This window comes from Hypomesus nipponensis, chromosome 5 (genome assembly GCF_054491055.1).
Source record: "Hypomesus nipponensis isolate SF chromosome 5, ASM5449105v1, whole genome shotgun sequence".
Lineage (NCBI taxonomy): Eukaryota > Metazoa > Chordata > Actinopteri > Osmeriformes > Osmeridae > Hypomesus > Hypomesus nipponensis.
The window spans coordinates 3,871,375-3,890,299 of NC_140365.1; the positions used below are offsets into that span (position 1 = coordinate 3,871,375).

Genomic DNA, 18,925 nt, shown 5'->3' on the forward strand with positions numbered 1-18,925 from the left:
GCCACCCCACTGCCCCCCTCTCCACCGGCCCCCCTCTCCACCGGCCCCCCTCTCCACCGGCCCCCCTCTCCACCGGCCCCCCTCTCCACCGGCCCCCCTCTCCACCGGCCCCCCTCTCCAAGCATGATCCCTTCTACTCTTGCCACTCTGCCCCCCCCCATGCCCACCTCCCTACCCTGCCATTGTGCATATGATAACCTACAACCTCTGACATGACCAGTGATCCCCCCCCCCCTTCCCCAAACCCTCTCCCTCTCTCACTCTTATTTTACTTAATGACGTAGTGTTTGTTTTGTGAAATTCGTAGAGGGTGATTTTTCGTGTTTTTCGAAAAGCCAAGGTCTTTGGAAATGTGTGAACAGTGGAAGTGTAGGTAGATAAAACAATGGCAATGGATCAAGGTGCTTATAGACGATCTTGTGACTCTTTGGCTGTCTGCCAAAAGAGTTATGACAAAAGGAAATAATGCAGTGTATGCATGGTGTTGCGTTAGCATTAGCAGACATATAGACCAAAATAAAAAATTCCATATGTTATCCAAGAAATGGTGACCTGTTTAACTAATGTTTGTGTTTGTTAATAAGATGAATATTCATATTTATTATCTCAAGCTATTTATTATTGTGTATTATGTATTAGAATCGTGTGTCTGTACATGTGAGAAACACTCACAGGATGAGTGTGTGAGTGTCTTAATTTTGCATGTATTGAGTGAAGACTTTCTGGTAAAAAAAAAAAAAAAACTATTATAATGTTTTGAAATATTGTACGTGACCTTTTTGATATGGTTGTGGGTGTGAAGTTGTAGATGTAAACCACAGCTAAGCACAGCGTTGCGTGTGACTCTATCACTGCCTGGTGCCCTTCCTCACTCGGGGGGGGGGGGGGGGGCTACGACTGGGGGGGGGGGCTCCACGGGATGGGTAGGACAGAACTAGCCTAGGACCCTCCAGGGCCAGCCTGTGGACCCTCCAGGGCCAGTCTGTGGACCCTTAAAGGGCCAGTCTGTGGGCTTAAAGAGTTAACCTATAGGGTCCCCTCCAGGGCCAGCCTGTGGACCCTTAAAGGGCCAGCCTGTGGGCTTAGAGAGTTAACCTATAGGGGGTTCTCCAGAGGCTTTTTATACAGGACACTGGTCTGGTCTAAACGTAACTCAGACCAGTGGAAGTGGTTTACAGCTTCTTTGGCATTGTGCAATGAAAGATATATTTGGGGACCATGCGTGTGGGTGTCAAAGCACATCTGTGTGTGTGTGTGTGTGTGTGTGTGTGAGAGAGATTGTGTAGGGTGAGAGAGTAACTACTATAAGTACAGTATGTGTTTGAGTGTAAGAAAGATTGTGTGTGTGTGTTTTTGGGTAACTGTGTGTGTATTTGTACTGGTCCTAGTAATCAGCGCTCGATTGGAGGCATGGCTTTATCTTATTAAGGAATGTTTACTTAGACATCCAGTCCAAGGTTCATGATACCTAAAATGAGTTTACAATTGAAAACTACAAAACCCTTTCAAAATAGGGTCTGAATATACTTTTAACATATTTAAACTACACGGCAGTGACGAAGCACAGCTTAGTTAAGGGTTGAGGATGGTCCTTCAATAAAGCCCTACACGTTTACAACAACATCTACAGTATAGACAGACCCAAGAATCAAACCAAACAGCCTGCCCTTTTGTGTTTCATACAGGTGTGCTGGCTTTCTGTTTTTGAAATCTGTAATTTATCAGAACTATTTATAGGCCACTAGGTGTGTTCTGAATGACTTTGCTTTTTTATTTTTACGTTTTAACTCTCGCTAAATATATGGAACGTGGAAATAAACTTTGTTGCTTTTGATGATCATTTTTGTTAAGTTTGATTCAGATGTATGTTAAAGCCATAATCTGTTTGTCAAACGTCAGCTCTATAGTGTTCACTTGATGTACAAGGCACAGAAACCATTTGAGCGTGCACAAAGATTTATATTTTCTCACAGTATTTGCGTATAAGGATTAACATTGAAGGGGGAAAAAATAGCATCCTTTCTTGTTTCTTGAATTTCTGTGTTTTTGTTTGTTGTACAGAAACGGCAGTTACACAGGCAACAGATTATGGTTTATTTAAATACATCTGAATTTGGGCCTTTCGCTATCAAAACAGATTACTATGTTTAGGAGAGATAGAATATTCTCATATATATTGTCTCAACAGATTTCTTTTGCCAAAAAAATACAAAATGTAATTTAAAAACCCTCACTAGAACAGAACAGGTGCAAGAACAGATTTTAAAAAAGGCACAAATTAAATTTATATCAATATTTTATTCCAATGTAACTGACTAACAGTAAAACAATGTCATAAAAATAATGAGGTAAAATGTTACTGCAGCTACTGTAGGCCTATCTGTACATTAATCTGCCTTCAAGGCTAAAGTCCTCTGATCTTCTTTGCTCAGATCATTAGAAATGCAGTGACAAACCAAGCTTGGATATCCCCAGGATTTTTTCATTTTTTTTTTCTTCTCAAAATGCACTGCAGCCATCCCCTATCTCAATGTATCTCTCTTTTTTCCCCCCAGTTTTTTTGTTGTTGGTGAAAATCCCCTTTCACAACTTTTTCTGGGTTACGTAACTATTCACTGGTGTCTCCGCGCTCTGTTTCCATGACACCCACCATATGGCTGTCTCGACCTGGGACATATGCTACAGGAAGTGTTCGTGGTGGTTGTTATTGCTGTTGTTGTTCGGCATCCAGAAAGTAACTTTCTTACGAACAGGGAATAGATAATTTTCAGGGCTAGCCTTCTCTGATGGGAAATGTTGCTGGTAACAAAGAATAATAACAGTTGTCAAGCGTTGGAGGGGGGGGGGGGGGGGGGGGGGGGGAGATTTTGGTTGGCCCCACTAAATCTCACTCCAAGGTTTTTTTTAAATGTTAGCAGCCTTGCAGCAACAAGAGCAACAGCACCGGTGTACATCTCGTGTACAGTGTTGTGGAAAATGGATAAATGGATAGCGACAACAAATTAATGGAAGGGTGCCTCAACTCACACAATATGAGTAGCCTAGTGATTGACAAGCGACGGCTAAATTGGGTTGTTGGTCGGTTATTCTGACTTTATGACGTTGTTCCTTCACCTTCCGCGGTCTGGCTATCCATAGTCTCTGACATCAAGCCAAGGCAAAGGTTCTAGTCCATTTGGAAAATTACACCTCAGAGGATATTAATGTGGAAAATATCCCACTAGAATCCTTGTTGTTTTGTTGTTGTCAATGTGGACTTTAAGAAGCTAGATAATCATAAACATTACTATTTTGGTAGAGTTCTTAAACAAGATGAGCCCCTGCCAGTAGTAGGGTAGTGAACAGAGGAGGGGCCCCCATTACTTCAACACAGTCCTCTCAAGTACATTACTGGTCTTGAGCCAAAAGTAAAAAAACAAAAAAAACAAAGTTAATGTGCTTACACATCGCACAAGTGCGCATATGAATGTAAAAATAATATTGTTTATTGGCAAACACGGGGCTCGGACGAAGTACGCACCTCTGTATGTATTTTTAGTGCTTCCTGTTGCTAGGCAACCCCTCAAAGAGTCATTGTCTTTCTGTCATCGCGTTGTCTGGTGTCAGTGTCGCGAGGTGGGCGTGAGGGGGGGGGGGGGGGCGGGCTCGTTGTAATTTCCATTTGGGCTACCGGGGAAGATTTTCAACTCTGTTCCAACTGTAATACCCGTGCAGATGTACGTGTGTTTGATTCTGTTGTCTCGCGGAGAGAGAGGGAGAAACAGAGTGCTCTCGGGTGAGGTTGCCCCAGGACTGTGAGTCATGAGACGGTTCCATGTTGCACACCTACACTATGACCAAAAGACAGGATGTGCTATAGAGTTAAACAATCGTGAGACGTGTAGATGCTCAATCCATTCTCTGTGTAACAGTGCACCAGTGTTGTGCTTTGCATGCCCTTCACTATACCTGGTAGCTTGTCTTATCTATACATTGTTGCTTTGACATCTTGTGCTTGGTTTTATGTTATAAAGTCTGACAGATATACCTAGGCCTATTTAACATGCAGGGAAAAAATATACATTTTATAATTGTTCAATCATTGTCTTGTACTATACAGCATATATGATTATGATCAAAGCAGACACATTCTGGTGTGACTTGAACTCCGCTACCCTTTGTGTGTGTGTGTGTGTGTGTGTGTGTGTGTGTGTGTGTGTGTGTGTGTGCTTGTGCACGTGTTTGTGTGTAGGCTATATACTGTAAACTGTATAACAGTGTATATCTCACATTCCAATGAGTTATATTGAATTGTAAACTTCTTAATATTCTCTCAACATTATGCTTGCTGTATTTTTCAATTGTGTGAATAGAATCCTGCATTCAATTTGGCAATTGCATATTATTACCCTTTTGTGACAAATTTTGCTGCAATCTTTAATAGTTAAGACCTTGTTCATACCAGTGCTTATGTTATATTGTGTACCGGCTATGGGAAAAAACACTTTCAAATTAAACTTTGAGACAAATCCAAATGTCCTTGGTTCAGAATCTGGTCATTTAGGCATTTCCAAAGTTCTGGTACAGAAGAAATTACGTGTTTGTGAACAGAAACAACACGCTTGAACAATGAGCATCACAATTTCCCGTCTCTTAAGATGTTTCCGGTGTTACCAGAATGTTTGACAGATGGTTTCAAATCCAAACTTATTCCCCTGAAGACAGGAGAACCACACAGCAGTGCACAGCCGTCATTAGCGAGACACAGAAAGGCGAGCAGGAAAAGAGAAAATATGTCTGGAGAAGCAGAAAGAAAACACAAACAAAACTGAAAAAAATGCGGAAATTCTCCCTGGGCTGAGAAACTGTAAATACCTCTATTAATTCAATTACTTCAAAACACTGCAGCTGAGCCTTGTCAAAACATTACTCTAAAGATTGGTGATCTTGGTGTATGTACAACATCGATTATGCAAGCAATACTAGCGGAGATTCTGTTGCTAGTCTGATAAAGGAAAGGAAAGCTATCTTGTGTTCATGAATGCATGGAAGTGAATGAAGTGATCATGCATGTTGGCCTTTAGCTTTGAGTTCCCATGAGTAATAACAAGGAGCCAAGGGTAAGGTCTAATGCTACAACCTTCTGGTTTGTTACAGGGCACAGACACTGAGCCTGCTGGATTAGCAAGTCAATTTGGTGTCAACAGCACGTCGAACACACAAAAACCCCAGCTCAGATATGATGTTCTGCAACTTACAACCCCACAGCAATGATGCAAGAAAGAAAACAAAAGAAATATTGTTCTGGATATTTCCAGACATCCGTAAATATTCGTTTCACTACCTTTTGTGTAGAAAGCAGATCACCCTTGAATGAATGATGTTTAAGCATCAGAATAGTAAATTATGGGAGGAGGGGGGGGGGCTTGAACTCCAATGGAGGCTTTGTGTTTAATAATGCATCTGAGCTGAATCACACTCGCTGCATATTAATATCCCAGGCTTCACCCAAAGGAAAGCCAGTGCTTACCCCGTGCCCGTTAAGCGCTTTTGGACTGTCAAGTGAGCCAGCCTTTGTCTGAAGCCTGGAGGAAGCTCTGTATTGTAGATCGCCCCCACCTCCTTCTCCTCCTCACTTCCCCTCAGTGCCCTCTCTCCCATCCCTGAACACCAGCACATCTAATCCATAACCATCACCCGAAGAATCACCCAAGTCACTTTAAGCATTTTTCTCCATATGCTTCTCAGCACCAGTGTTCAGGATTAATCTGGTTGCGTAACCACGTTTTCATTTCTCTTCGTCTGTATCAGCAGCAAGACTCTGAGAAGAGATTCTTCTATTCTTCACTTGACAAATGAAAGAGGATTCTGGAGGGAGGTTGCTGTATAAACTAGCTATCTGTTTCATGCAACATGGCCGTCAGTCTAAGCACTGTGCATGGCCGGGTCTCTGAAAAATGTTATTCTCAGTTCCAAATATCGTACAAAACTACAGCTACAGGGATTTCACTCAAAATGATATGTGTGTGTGTGTTTGCGCAGCTATATTTTTAACAGTAAGTTGTTAAGTCAGAGTTTGGCGGTGGTTTGTGGCAGCAGTGAAAAACCTCTGTCAGTGTTTATTCTACAGCACTGTGACCTCAGACAGCCTGTTATTGTAATTCATATTTTAAACTCACTGAAGCACCCAGGTGAAGTGAGGGGACACGTCGCTGGTGATATGTCAGTTGTACAGATCACTTTGTGAAATCCAGTAAATACTAGGTAGAGGATTTGACTGCAGATTGAGAGGTTGCAGGTTCAAATCCCTTTGCACAGCCCTTTGTAGAAATATTTGATATGTAAGTGATACCTCATCATATGTATATGATATGGAAATTATATCTAGTGTTGTGTATGTGATATTAAATATTGACATGTATTGTATTATCTAGTGGTATGTATATCATGTCTTGTGATATGTACAGTATGTCACATGTCAGGAATATGAATGTGATATACTGTGTATGTGATATTTTGTGCTGAGTATGGGATATCTAGCCATCTCTAGTGATATGCGAGTGCTCCACAACTCCACAGTCATGATATGCCATAAATCATTGACTACAGTTGCCAAGGTAGCAGTTCACACATGCCTCCAGGGTCAACTTAATGGTCAGCACATCAATTGTCAGTACAGTTATTATTGAATAATTGATTCAATTGTGTTTAATTAAGCATGTCATGTTTCATACAACTCATGTGCACAGCTGCAGGTCCCCCCACTGTAGAACTGACACAGATATTGCAAAACAAGACAAGATTCATTTTTGCGATGTTACCGTACATGAACCAAAACAACGCAATAGACATTTTCCACATAATTGGATCCTGCTTCTTGGAGTATCACCACTGGAATTTTGAGGCTCACTGTCACGGTTAGGTAAATACACAACATCTTCCAGCAGGTTTGCAATTAGAAAGCCTTCCTTCAAAGCTAGATGTAATCATCTTTATGGAGCCCCCAAATTAATCTAATTATATTCATGATGTCTTTCCCTCGTTATCACTAGTGAATAGACTAGAGATAAATCGCATTCACTGATGTGTACAAGAAAGTATCAGAGCAGAGGAGACCTATCATCTAAGGGGGATGGGGCCTGTTAGTCTTTCACAACTTACATAGTTGAGGATAGAATAGATATGCTGCTTAAGACAGTAATGTTTGTGTAGCCTCTTATGGCTTAAAAGCAAGAGGAGCGCTTGAAGCAAAAAGGCTTTCTGTTTGTTATATTTACCTTAGGGACCACAACTCACTTAAAATAAATTATTAGAGACAATTCCTTTTTTTGTTTTTACACTTTGCAATGAGATGGGAGTCGCTAGACTCTGCTCAGAGGGAGAGGAGAGGAGGAGGAGAGGAGGAGGAGAGGAGGAGGAGAGGAGGAGGAGAGGATAAGAAGAACCAAGGGACAGGAGGAGCGGAAGGAGGGGAGAAGGAAGAAGAGGAGGAATGAGGAGGAGGGAAGGAGGGAGTAACTGGGAGGAGGGAAAAGGAGGAGGAACAGAGGGAAGGAGAGGAGGAATAGGGGGAAGGAGAGGAGGAATAGGGGGAAGGAGAGGGGGAATTGCGGGAGCAGCACCCTGGAGAACCACAGGGCTCTTGTCTGGATCAGGGCCTGATGCATAAGGCTGCTGAACCAATTTTACGCTGCATTAAGAGGAGGGATAGAGGGATGAGACAGAGATGTAATTTAGTGGTCCTGCAGGAGGTCTAGTCTCCTCTCCTCCTCTATGTGTTCTCAGTAACATATAACATCAGCCATGGAGAGGACTGTACAGAGGCTGGGGCACATCCTACTGTGCGTCTAGAGGTATTGTTAGATAGATAACGGTGTTTCAATGGCCCTAAATCACACCCACAAGAGATCTCCCATGTTTCCAATGTGATGGATCGCACCAACCTCCAAGCGTGGCCATATCCTCTGGATTCACAGTCCCAGAGCTGTTTAACTGCTTCCTGCTCTGTCCTAATGCTCTCCAAACCTTCTAGATTCTTCTCTCCAAACCGTGGCTTCATTAAACCCAGCCTCAAATATCATCGTGGCGTTGCATGTATCTACTTCTGCCCCCTAGTGGTGAATTGAGAACAGTACAGAATGCTAGATCTGGTTGTTTCCCTCCTTAACAGGGCCGCTAATCGAAAGGGACTTTCACGGTGGCTGTCTGCCCTCTAGCGGCCAATAGTTGCATAGCGACTGTGTGACATCATCATGAAGGCCTCTGCTGCCTCCTCATTTCACCCAGACAGACATACCTGATTGTTTAGGCCTATGTCTGGTGTCATCCAAATGTCTGCTATTGTGTTAACTTCCTTTTACACAACAGCTACTTCTGGTTCACCTTGGTCAATGTCTAATAATGAAAAATGAGAGGGCGAGAGAGAGAAGAGATATACAGTAAGAGACAGAGAATGAGAGGGTGAGGGAGGGAGGGAGGTAGTGTGAGAGAGAGACGGAGAGAGGGATTGTTGCAAAGAAGGGCAGAGCATCAGCAATAGAGGTGAATAACATTATTGTAGGTTAGCCTGTATGTTACTGGTATCTACTAAACTGAGAAGAATTTTACATCGCTTTTGACAGCAAAAGATGTCATGAGCCAAAACATGAACCTATAAGCTTAGAGGACAGGGATAATAGACTGAATATGATCTAATGCTAGACTTAACTGCTGAGAGAGAGAGCGACAGTCATGAGTGCAGCAGTTGCCTATTTCCTTTCTATCATTAAGACAATATTCTGCAATCAATAAATTCGACTATCAATTGTCATTTAATAGACCTTTACTTTAGGTTGGAGGCTGCTGTAACAATTGGAGAACTTACCTACAATGCAAGTTACCTCTGGGAGAACAATAGAGGTTAGCACGGCAGCTGTTTAAACTGCTCTCAGAAATACACCGAACAACCGCATCTAAACGGATCCTTTCTTTTTGACTCGCATAGTTGGACCATGGCGACGATTACTAAACAGGACTCAAACGCCCAAGCACGGGTTTATTTCAAAACCCCTCCCGGTACCGAAGATTCTGAAGTAGTGCAAAAGCAAGGGCGGGTTACCGTCAAATACGACAGAAAAGAACTGAGAAAGAGACTCAATTTGGAAGAGTGGATAATTGATCAGTTAACGGATTTATACGACTGTGAGGTATGTAGTAATGTATTTTCCTTTATTTTGCAATTTACGTCAAACACGAACATAGCCTATGTTATTATAGTTTACCGACTGGAAATAAATAGCTTGTGTGTCTCAGGCTTTTATTCAACAATTTGCAAGTGGAAACTGTCATTTCAAACACAATGTAGGGCGTGGCCATCTTCTAGTTCTTGTGAAATTGTACAAATTGCTAACCCTGTGCCATGTCAGCATAATCAGGTGATCCCAACAAAAGGTGAGTATTTCATGTAAGCCTATTGTCAAGTGGGCCGTGTGTCAAACAGCTGCACTAAGCACCACTCTCTCTTGACTGAACCTGCAAAGCATTACAGGCTACACTTAAAATTGATTACAGGCAATTTGACCGCATGAACGTCTTTAGTCTAAAGATTGGTTGGCTTTTAATAATTCATATGCAATAAACGTTCAGATAGCGTATTGTAGAAATACGATTGAGTCCCTCTGTCTGTTTTATCACACCGCTGCCATGATGCAATCTACACAACACGGCCTGTCTGAAGACAGCTTGAATGACCGTTCTAAACATCAATTAGTTCATGACGCCTCTCAAGGAATGTAATGAAAAGCATTGCGTGTTGCTAAATCCACAAGGAGAATCAGGGGCAAGTCTTTCTGACAGGCCAGGTAATTTTCATCACAATAAGACAAAGATGCATAAGTAGGCTATTGCAGATAGAAAGGTGTAGGAAGAAAATACTGTACAATAATAACATACTGAATACAGGTAGCCGGTTAGCAGCAATACCCTATCCGGCACCCTGTACCTAATTGGGCTATTAATGAAACTTCTCATTCGGATGTCCGACGGTTCTCCGCGAACATATGGCCGAGCAAACGAGAACCAATTATTAGATTCATGTCGTCTTGGCCTGAGTACAGGCGGCATATGGTGAGAGATACAAATGTGTTTGATCAGGGATTGGCTGTAGGAAACAAACACTGGTGGTAGACTGTAACTTGCACCAGACAGAAGTTTAGCAAGGTGGGACGTGGTCCATGACCCAGTTGAAGTGCTGGGCTGGGGAGACCCAGAGGAGGATTAGCATATCGGTCAGATTAGCATATCGGTAGAGATTTTGAGTGAGGAAGAAACGGAGATCACAGCTTTAGGTCCCCCCATACACATCCCACTCATATCACTGTGGATAAAGGCATCTACTAAAACCAATACACCATACCCAGAGCTGGAAGAGAAGTTTGTTTAGTCGATGAAACCTGGAGAGAGACTCGCAACAGGCCCCTCCCTAGTCAGGGAACAATGAGATACTAGCAGAGAGTCAGTGTTGGTCAGGAAGGCCTGTACATGGTTGTTAGCGTTCAGCCCTTCCTGTTTTGATCATCTATATTGTGAGGGAACCAGGGAAGCAGAGGACATGGAGGAAGTTCTGAAAGACCTAAAAATAAAAGTGTGATTTAATGTTTTCCCTCAGTGTGGTCCATTCACCATTGTTGTCTCTTTGTCTCCATCTCTCTTTGTCTGCCACTCTCTCCCTCTTTCTCCTCGTGTCTCTCTCCCTTCCTGTGTCTTCCTCCCAGGAGGAGGAGATTCCTGAGCTGGAGATAGATGTGGATGAGCTGCTGGACATGCCCACCGATGGAGACAGGGCCTTGAGGGTCAAGGTGACAACCCCTTCACCAATTATATCCAATATTCTTTATGCATCAATATACATTAACAATGTTGTCAAAGCAGTCCACTGTGTGAAACAACACATGCGCTAACACATTTTTCAGAGCAGTTTAGACCGCAGAAAAATTGTGTGAAGATGGATTTTCCCTTTTTTCTAGTAGCATTCATTTTATTTTTCTCTTCCTTTTCCAGGGTTTGTTGGTCGGCTGTTTCAAACCTTCAGATGTAAGTTAATTCGGGGGTTGGTGTTGGTCAGTAATCATAATAAATATAGCACAATATTAAAACTCACCGCCCAGCTATTTAAATAACTGTCATGTATTTATTGCAGGACTTTATCACGGCACTTCTGGAGAAGGTCAAAGGTCTTCAGAAACTCAACACTCCACCCAAAAAGAGTGAGAAAACCCCCCCATAACCTCGTAAGAACCACTGCTTCATTAAAACACCTCAGTTCAACACAGGGATGACCAGCTACTCCCAGAATTTCTCAGTCAGAAACATTGGGAAGAGGACCAACCAATCAAATCTCTAGTGCAGGGATTACTTAGTCTCTTTCTTTGTTACGTCTTGTCTATTTATAAACATATTCATACACAGGTGTCAGTGATCAATGTTTTATTATCAATAGCATAAGTTAGCATTGTATTGATAAACCAATGAGTTGACATTGAGAAGGAGAATGTTTACTTGAGCTATGAATCAATAATTATGAGCATGATACTTGCTTTAGTGTGTAATAGCTCACGGCTCATCGCGAGCAATGACAAAACCCCCAATTAAATCTCAGTAAGTGGTGAATTGGCTTACAACTATACATTCTTATAACATTAAAATTCTTATAGCATTTGCTTTTAAGTCGTAACCTAAAAAAGTGACTGACATTAGTATTGTGGCATTATAACTATGGGAGTCGTAGTTCAAGTACATTTCTGTCATTGTTGACAAAGAATGCTATACGTGAAATAAGGTAGTTGACGCTGTGAAAGTCCTGTATAACGACTTCACGATAGTACTGTAGGTAAAGAATAGGCTGTTACTAAAGTCATCATCTTTTCAAACTTCTATTCTGAAATAGGAAGTGGGTTTTCTATGTTGGAGAAGAATGTGTAACATACTAAAAACAAGTTTTAACTTTTGAAATGAACTGTGATTATTATAGCATACTGTCAACCCCATAGAGTCGTTGCAAACCCTATATACTATAATCCTGATGGTGTGTACCGTGCCTGGAACTGTAAGGAGGTCGGGTCTGTTGACCCCCGTTGACCCCCAAGTCAGGTCTGTTGACCTGACCTGGGGGAGTTTAGACCTTTTCTTCCATAGCTTTTTATTTGTTTCTTAAACTAAGTAGAAATACGCTTGCTTTTGATAAAAGTACTGCAGAATGGACCTGATAGACCTGAGGGCATATTTGATGATTGTATTGACTAGCCTACTTTTTTTGATCCAACAGTGTGTGTGTGTGTGTGATATTAGATAGTGGGTTGTGTGTCTGTTTAAAACACATTTTAATGATCAAGCCGTCTCCCTCGCCTGCCATTTGACTGTTTCCTGCACCATGAAATACATAAACACATAAGACTGTGATCTAATAACCACTGTTGGGCTAACATTTTGGTGTGATGTTCAGTAATATATGTTGTCCTATGGAAATGGCTAAGCCTACAGGTAAACAGCCATAACTGTGTGTTTTCATTTTTTTTTTATATACCACATCATTGTTGCATCTTCATTTACAAAGTCAGACCGGAACATTGGATGAACCTCCAACTGTCTCTCCAGCTGAGGCATATAGCTACAGTTGTTCATTGCTGAAATTTCCGTCAACACAGTTAAGGGCACATCTTGGTTGATGAAAGCTTGTCAGATTGTGGCTTAGTCAGATGTTATTCTAGTATGTATCGATGGCTGGGCATGAAGGTCAACAGGGTGACTTAACTTTAGTGCTGCTGGCATGACAGTTGAGCTGCATGTGAGGGGGTCAAGATGTGATTACAACAACTGTAGTGATGTCATGTAGCAATACTCTACGGTGCTGTTTGCCAATTTGTTACCTTTTTATGACAACTCAATAAAGTGTTTTACTTCTGTTTGTTTTTTTGAGTCCCTTCACTATTAATACAAGGGGGCAGAGGAGATGATGCACCAGTCAACACTGAAAATCAAAACCTTTATTTTTGTCATACATTTTTTAAGGCTGTTACTTACTAAAGTTTGACTCATTGAAAACTCATTTTAATCAAGAACTGGAATACTGTTACAAACAATGCCTTACGTGTCCACCTAAAACATTGAATACACAATGAACAGCGTTGTCAAAACTCGCTGACACATATTACATGACTGGACCCTGTGGGCTTTGTAGATAAGAACATTTTTCTAAACTCTACAACCATAAACCAGAGCAAGGTTGGAAAAATTAGGGAAAAGGGAATTATGCCAGTGAAGTCTGTATTCACCAACTGTTATTCATAATCAGCCACAACATTACCATCATGTTGTTGCACGACAGGTCTTTCGACAACACGTAACATTTCTACAACAGTTATTCAACGCTCAGAAAAAGGTCAATTGGGACGTTAAGCAATGTTCCTTGGCAAGTATTGGTTCTAGGCTTCAACTGATATTATTGGTAGGTCTTTAGTAAATCACTGTAACCTAGAAACAGAGTAGGCAACTGATTTGATGTGGGTCTGCCATCACTATAAGTCAGATCTACGTTCAATGCTCAGCAGTTCAACTTCAAAAATGAGTGTGGCGCCACCTGGTGGAAAGGTGTAATAGACAAAATATTATGACGAATCAAACAAGACTTGTTTGAGATCGTTTAAAATAAACAAAAAAAATTGAAAACATTTGAAATATTGAATTACCTGGGATTTTAGGGGGTGCTCCTCGGTCTCCATATCCTTAAAATGAATCAAACTGTCATTTTCCAACAGAATTCAAGAAGCTGTTTGTGATGCATACATTATGTGTTTTGGGCAATTTAATTGGGAGCTGCCATTTGAACTATTTTGACTACAAGCTAGAATTCTTCCTATTTAGGGTAAGCCTAAGCCAGGTTGACTGACATCATAATTAAGGTGTTGAAGCCAGGTAAAGTGACATCATAATTAAGTTGTTCAATCCAGGTAAAATCTTTGCAAATTAATGCGACATCACAATCAAGTTGTTCAAGCCGGACAAAGTGTCAACATAATTACAGTGTCAAAACCAGATAAAGTCTCATCATGAATAAGTAGGTAAAGTCAGGTAATTACAGTGTCAAAACCAGATAAAGTGTCATCATGAATAAGTAGTTAAAGTCAGGTAATTACAGTGTCAAAGTCTGGAAATGTGATATGATCAGCATGACAGGACACTGCTGGGAAAACTCACCAAGCTCTGGGGGAATGACAAGCTTTCTCTTCTCACCTTCACACATACTAACAATGAGGAAAGGAAGAGTCAGTCAACAATTTGAAATAAATTCTGTCTCGCTACAGGATTTTAAATGCATCACTATGGTAAAAATAAAAATAAAATAACGCACAAAAAAAACAAAACGTTCCTTTGCTTTAACCACTGAACAAATATCAGAAATATGACCTTCTGATCCTTGCTTATCTGCTAAACTTCCTATAAGCGGTATTTCTATGTTGCTTAGGATCAAAGCATCTGTTAAAATAGTTAATGTTTAAGTGAAAGGGTTAAGAAAGGCCCCTACCCCAGCAAGCCCTGGTCCCAGCCTTTGATGACCTGGCCTGTACCCAGGGTGAAGGTGAACGGCTGGTTCCTGGGAATGCTGCTGTCAAACTCTGTTCCATCTTCCAGCTTTCCCTGGAAACACACCACCACCATCATCATCATCATCATCATTAAGGCACGAAGAGGTCTTCCTAAATATTCCAATATAAATTCACTTTAACAATCCTGATGAAAATGTATGTGTTTGCAGAATAAGTATTAAAAGACATAGGTCGCACATCATAGGGTGTATCCAATAGCAACAAGAACTACATTGTTTTTGCTGGGTTGGGTTACTCACTGTGTAGTGCATGTTCAGCACATCCCCCTTTCGGGACTTGATGGGGCAGTTGTCTACCCTCTTCTTGATGCCAATCTGCAACTTTTTTTTCTCTCCTCCTCTAACCACCTCGGGAGCAAGGGACACCAGCGTGACCGCGACCAGAAAAAACAGACGCATACCTTCGGAGCAGATAGATAGATGGGGTGAGGGATGATGAAAAAAAACTGCGTGGTAGCCAGCACCATGCCTAAGATATTAATCTCTTCTATCATTTTGCAAGCAATTTGCACCTTTTTTTCTTTTAAAATGTCATCAGAGCCCTTTAATTAACCTTGAAGTGCACGCAGAAGTGTTTGAGTGGACTGCTATTCAATTGTGACATTTTTCATCCATTTTGTGTGAACGTTTGAGGTACTAATGACACATAAAATGCCCCCAAGCCTTCCCAGACACCAAGTGGTTGATTTGGGCCAGAGCACGTCCATCTTTTTAGTAGGCCTTCTTTCGAGACTTCATCCTCACCTAAGTGCACCTGACATTGCCAGTCCAGTTAACTAGATAAATGGATAGAATGCGTACCCACCATTTGGTAGCAGACACACTAGAATTACACGTCATCAATAACGGTCTATATCGTGCACTTGGGCATGGTACAGTGGGCAAAGGCTTACTACAATTTTTCAACATGGCTCTGGTAGAAAAAAAAACATTAAGACACAGAACAAATATATTACTTTGACAGTTTCTTTCGGGATCATCAAGGGAGTAGCTACTTTTATCAGGAAATAGCTAGACAACTACGAAAAATGTCGGAAGCATTTAACTAGCCATCATCAGTGATTCATCACACCGAGCGTGTGTGCACTTAGCACGTTAGCTTCGTCGGCCCAAGGTTTAACATTTCATCTTTATAGCGCTGTGTGGCTTACGTCCCGACCAATTGTCTTATAACTGTCAGCACAGTTCAGCATCTTTAATTGTCTGAGCCAGCTAACTATAAAATGTTCTGAAGCACAGTGCCATAATGGAGCCGGGCTACCAGCCTTGCGCTAGCAAGATGGTGCTAGTTCCTATTGTCACCGGCGCAGAACTTTTTAGCGTGAATTATTATGATCTATTTCAATGCCAGCATCAGCACACTACAAATAATCAACCATATAGTTAAAATAAGTAAACAGTCAATATAGTTGCAAAATGTTGCAGATTACCACCGTACCTGCGTTGCAGACAAACAGGCAGTAGACCAGACCTTAATTTTCAGTGTGAAAAAGGAAAGCTCAATTACGAATATTTCTACTTCCTGTTCGAAATAAACGTCACGACAAACGATTGCATTTTGTTTTTCGATTCTTTGAAAAACTTTATACCAGATTAAGTTAGGACTGGTATAGCAAATATAAGGACCACGAAACGATGATACGAGCAAAATACTGATTGATGTGAGAGTGGGAGAAAGTAAATTATCTGTAAGGTGGTTTGCGATTTGAAACCATTCGGTCACAATCAGACTCTTATTTTGAAGGGATGGAGTAATCGGAAACACTTCTGAGCAAAATAGAGGCAACGTTTACGAATCTGAAAGAAAATGAATGAATAAGTGTAGCTTTAAACTTCTTTGTCTTCTGTTTTTAGACGTCATAATTAATGTTCAATGATTTAGTTTCCAAAAAAAGGTTAGGATAACTTTAATATTATATTTAACCGTTTGGTCTTTTGCTGAAGAGGATGACTAAACGTAATATTGCTTTAGGTCGCAGACGCAAATAACACCAGCCACAGCCACGAACAGCAGTTTGAAGCCCGGATGTGATACAATACATTAACGGTTGTAGCCAGACAATGTGTAACTAGCCATTTAATAGGTCGGTAATAAATTAGATGTCATTAATTTTTTTCGGAATATAATTGTAATTTATTTCTACCAGCAGGTGGTAGAATTGAGCTGCAAATTGAGCTGCAAAGTGGGAACAGTTAAAAACCTCTTTGGATGGAAAGGATGACAGTTTCAGTGACTGATGATCGCAATAGGCAAATGGTAAACAGCTCTCACATTACGGAAAACACATTCAATATTTATATTATTAAGAAAAGGGTGTTCCCACACAGGGCGTGGGAGAGATTACAAATGTGTGTTTCTATGGAACACACATTTGTTTGTTCCTCATTTTCCTCATTTTATAAAACATTGTAAGACCTTTGAAATCTCAATGGTTTAGATTTTGCTTGGCCTTATGAGCAGGACTTTGGCAGATATGCTTTTGTAGGGTATCACAGAACACATAAAGAGAACAAAAAACAACCTGAAAAAGAAAACAATGACATTATTGACCTAAATTAAATGCTAACATTATAGTAGGCTTATACAGTCTGAGCCACTTCTGTAAACAATTTAGAGTTAAGCGTGAATTGACTCAATATGGTCTGATTCTGTAATAATGATACCATGGGCCCTATGGGATATTTACTCATTTCTTTACAAAAACAAGCAACATTTGTATCTAAAAAAGATTAACTTCATTAATGACTTCCCTTGTGACTAATTATAATCTTATATTGAGGCCAGTCAGAAAGCCAGTGTTATAAGATACAAAACATCGAGCTACTGCAGAGTAAAACTTGAATTGTGATTATCCTGATCAGTATAGCAGGTTCAGTCAGTCTGACAACTATGGTCCTCAATCTCACATTAGGATTATTCAGGGTCTGTCATAACATTAATATTCAAACTTAAATATCATAAACTGTCATATTAATCAACACTAAACACCAAGCCATGTCATAATGTATCAATGTATGGATATGGATATTGTTAAATCACTAAAGGTAATCTGATGAAAGCTATTTGAAATAAACATGAAAGGTAGATATAGGAAAAGGGATGATGGATATAAGTGTATATTATAAATATTTATGATCAATTATTCTAGTACATTCATGTGAGGGCAACTGCATTTTCCTTTCCTCTGTAATACTGAGAGGATGAGAGGCAACAGCAAAAACAACTCATCAGAGTACACTGGAAGAGTCTGAAATAGATTTTATGTTTCACTTAAAAAAAAGAAGAAAAAAAACCTGTTATCCTTGTGGCTGATTTTCTGTTTTCTGCCTTGGAGGACTGCCTATTGATCCACTGAAATCTTTTGGAAGAGAGCTCAACTGCTAAGATGCGGCATGAACGCTGCGAAAAAGAAAGAAAAAGGCTTTTAAGAGTTAGAGGGTAACCATGACCTGAGGGCGGGTTGGAAGACAGAAGTTATGGAATAGATTCCTTACAACTTTAATGGGTGGGACACAAGACAGCCACAATGGCAGGATTTTTCTCACAGTTAAAGAACACTGTAGCTTTCCTCAACCCCACAGGTCTAGCGTTAACGGTGGCATTTCAAGTAGCCTACAAAAGCAAGCGATAAGGCAGCTCATTTCCTCCTGCACAATCATTCAGCCTCCCAGCGTACTTGTCCCAGAATGCCACACGTCAGACCATCCACTCCGCCATGTTGGGCACCCACAGGTACTGTACCCCAGACAGAGCCATCAATCAACGCCTGCGAAGACACACCCCCACTTCTCTCATAAACGAGCATATGGCAGCTCTGAGGCCAAACATCCATCATTGCAGTAATGCTATATAATACTACACCACACAGGGCTGTATAAACAAACCGACTGCAGGAGAGATGGGAGGTGAGGCGTAGATGTAAGCAGTGAGGGGAAAATGTCACACTTGTTAACTGTATTGAGGTGAAATGTCAAATCTCACAACCGGGGACTGACATTTTGTCAGGAAAGGATGGAAACATCTCACAATATGCAGGCATCCTTATTGGCATCAATTACGATTATTTATTCATTGAAAACCACCTACGAGATAAGGACTCCGATTTCCTCAAGAAGTGTCTCAATAATTGGTTTATATGTTTCCAAACAAACTAATGCAAGATTTGAGGTCAATGGCTTTTAAATGATATTGTACACATGCCTCCGTTCAGTAAGCACTGAGCACTAATGTAGTTCATCCCTCACACACACACACACACACACACACACACACATCATCATTAGTTAAGCAATAAAGCAAAGGCCTCA

The 18,925-nt window shown here is 40.9% G+C and overlaps 2 protein-coding genes across 2 annotated transcripts; one reads left to right on the forward strand and one right to left on the reverse strand.

Moving 5' to 3' along the window:
- Positions 1-8,501: 8,501 nt before the first annotated feature.
- ppp1r14ba (protein phosphatase 1, regulatory (inhibitor) subunit 14Ba) lies at positions 8,502-12,917 on the forward strand. Its single transcript, XM_084698509.1, has 4 exons — positions 8,502-9,164; positions 10,731-10,814; positions 11,017-11,049; positions 11,156-12,917. The coding sequence occupies exons 1-4, from the start codon at positions 8,970-8,972 to the stop codon at positions 11,240-11,242; spliced, it is 399 nt and encodes a 132-aa protein (XP_084554635.1). The 5' UTR covers positions 8,502-8,969; the 3' UTR covers positions 11,243-12,917.
- Positions 12,918-12,983: 66 nt separating this feature from the next.
- On the reverse strand, positions 12,984-16,178 carry fkbp2 (FKBP prolyl isomerase 2). The gene is made up of 6 exons (XM_084698508.1): positions 16,056-16,178; positions 14,858-15,018; positions 14,537-14,649; positions 14,209-14,255; positions 13,701-13,736; positions 12,984-13,591 (listed from the first exon to the last, which is right to left on the reverse strand). The coding sequence occupies exons 2-6, from the start codon at positions 15,014-15,016 to the stop codon at positions 13,530-13,532; spliced, it is 417 nt and encodes a 138-aa protein (XP_084554634.1). The 5' UTR covers positions 15,017-15,018; positions 16,056-16,178; the 3' UTR covers positions 12,984-13,529.
- Positions 16,179-18,925: the final 2,747 nt, after the last annotated feature.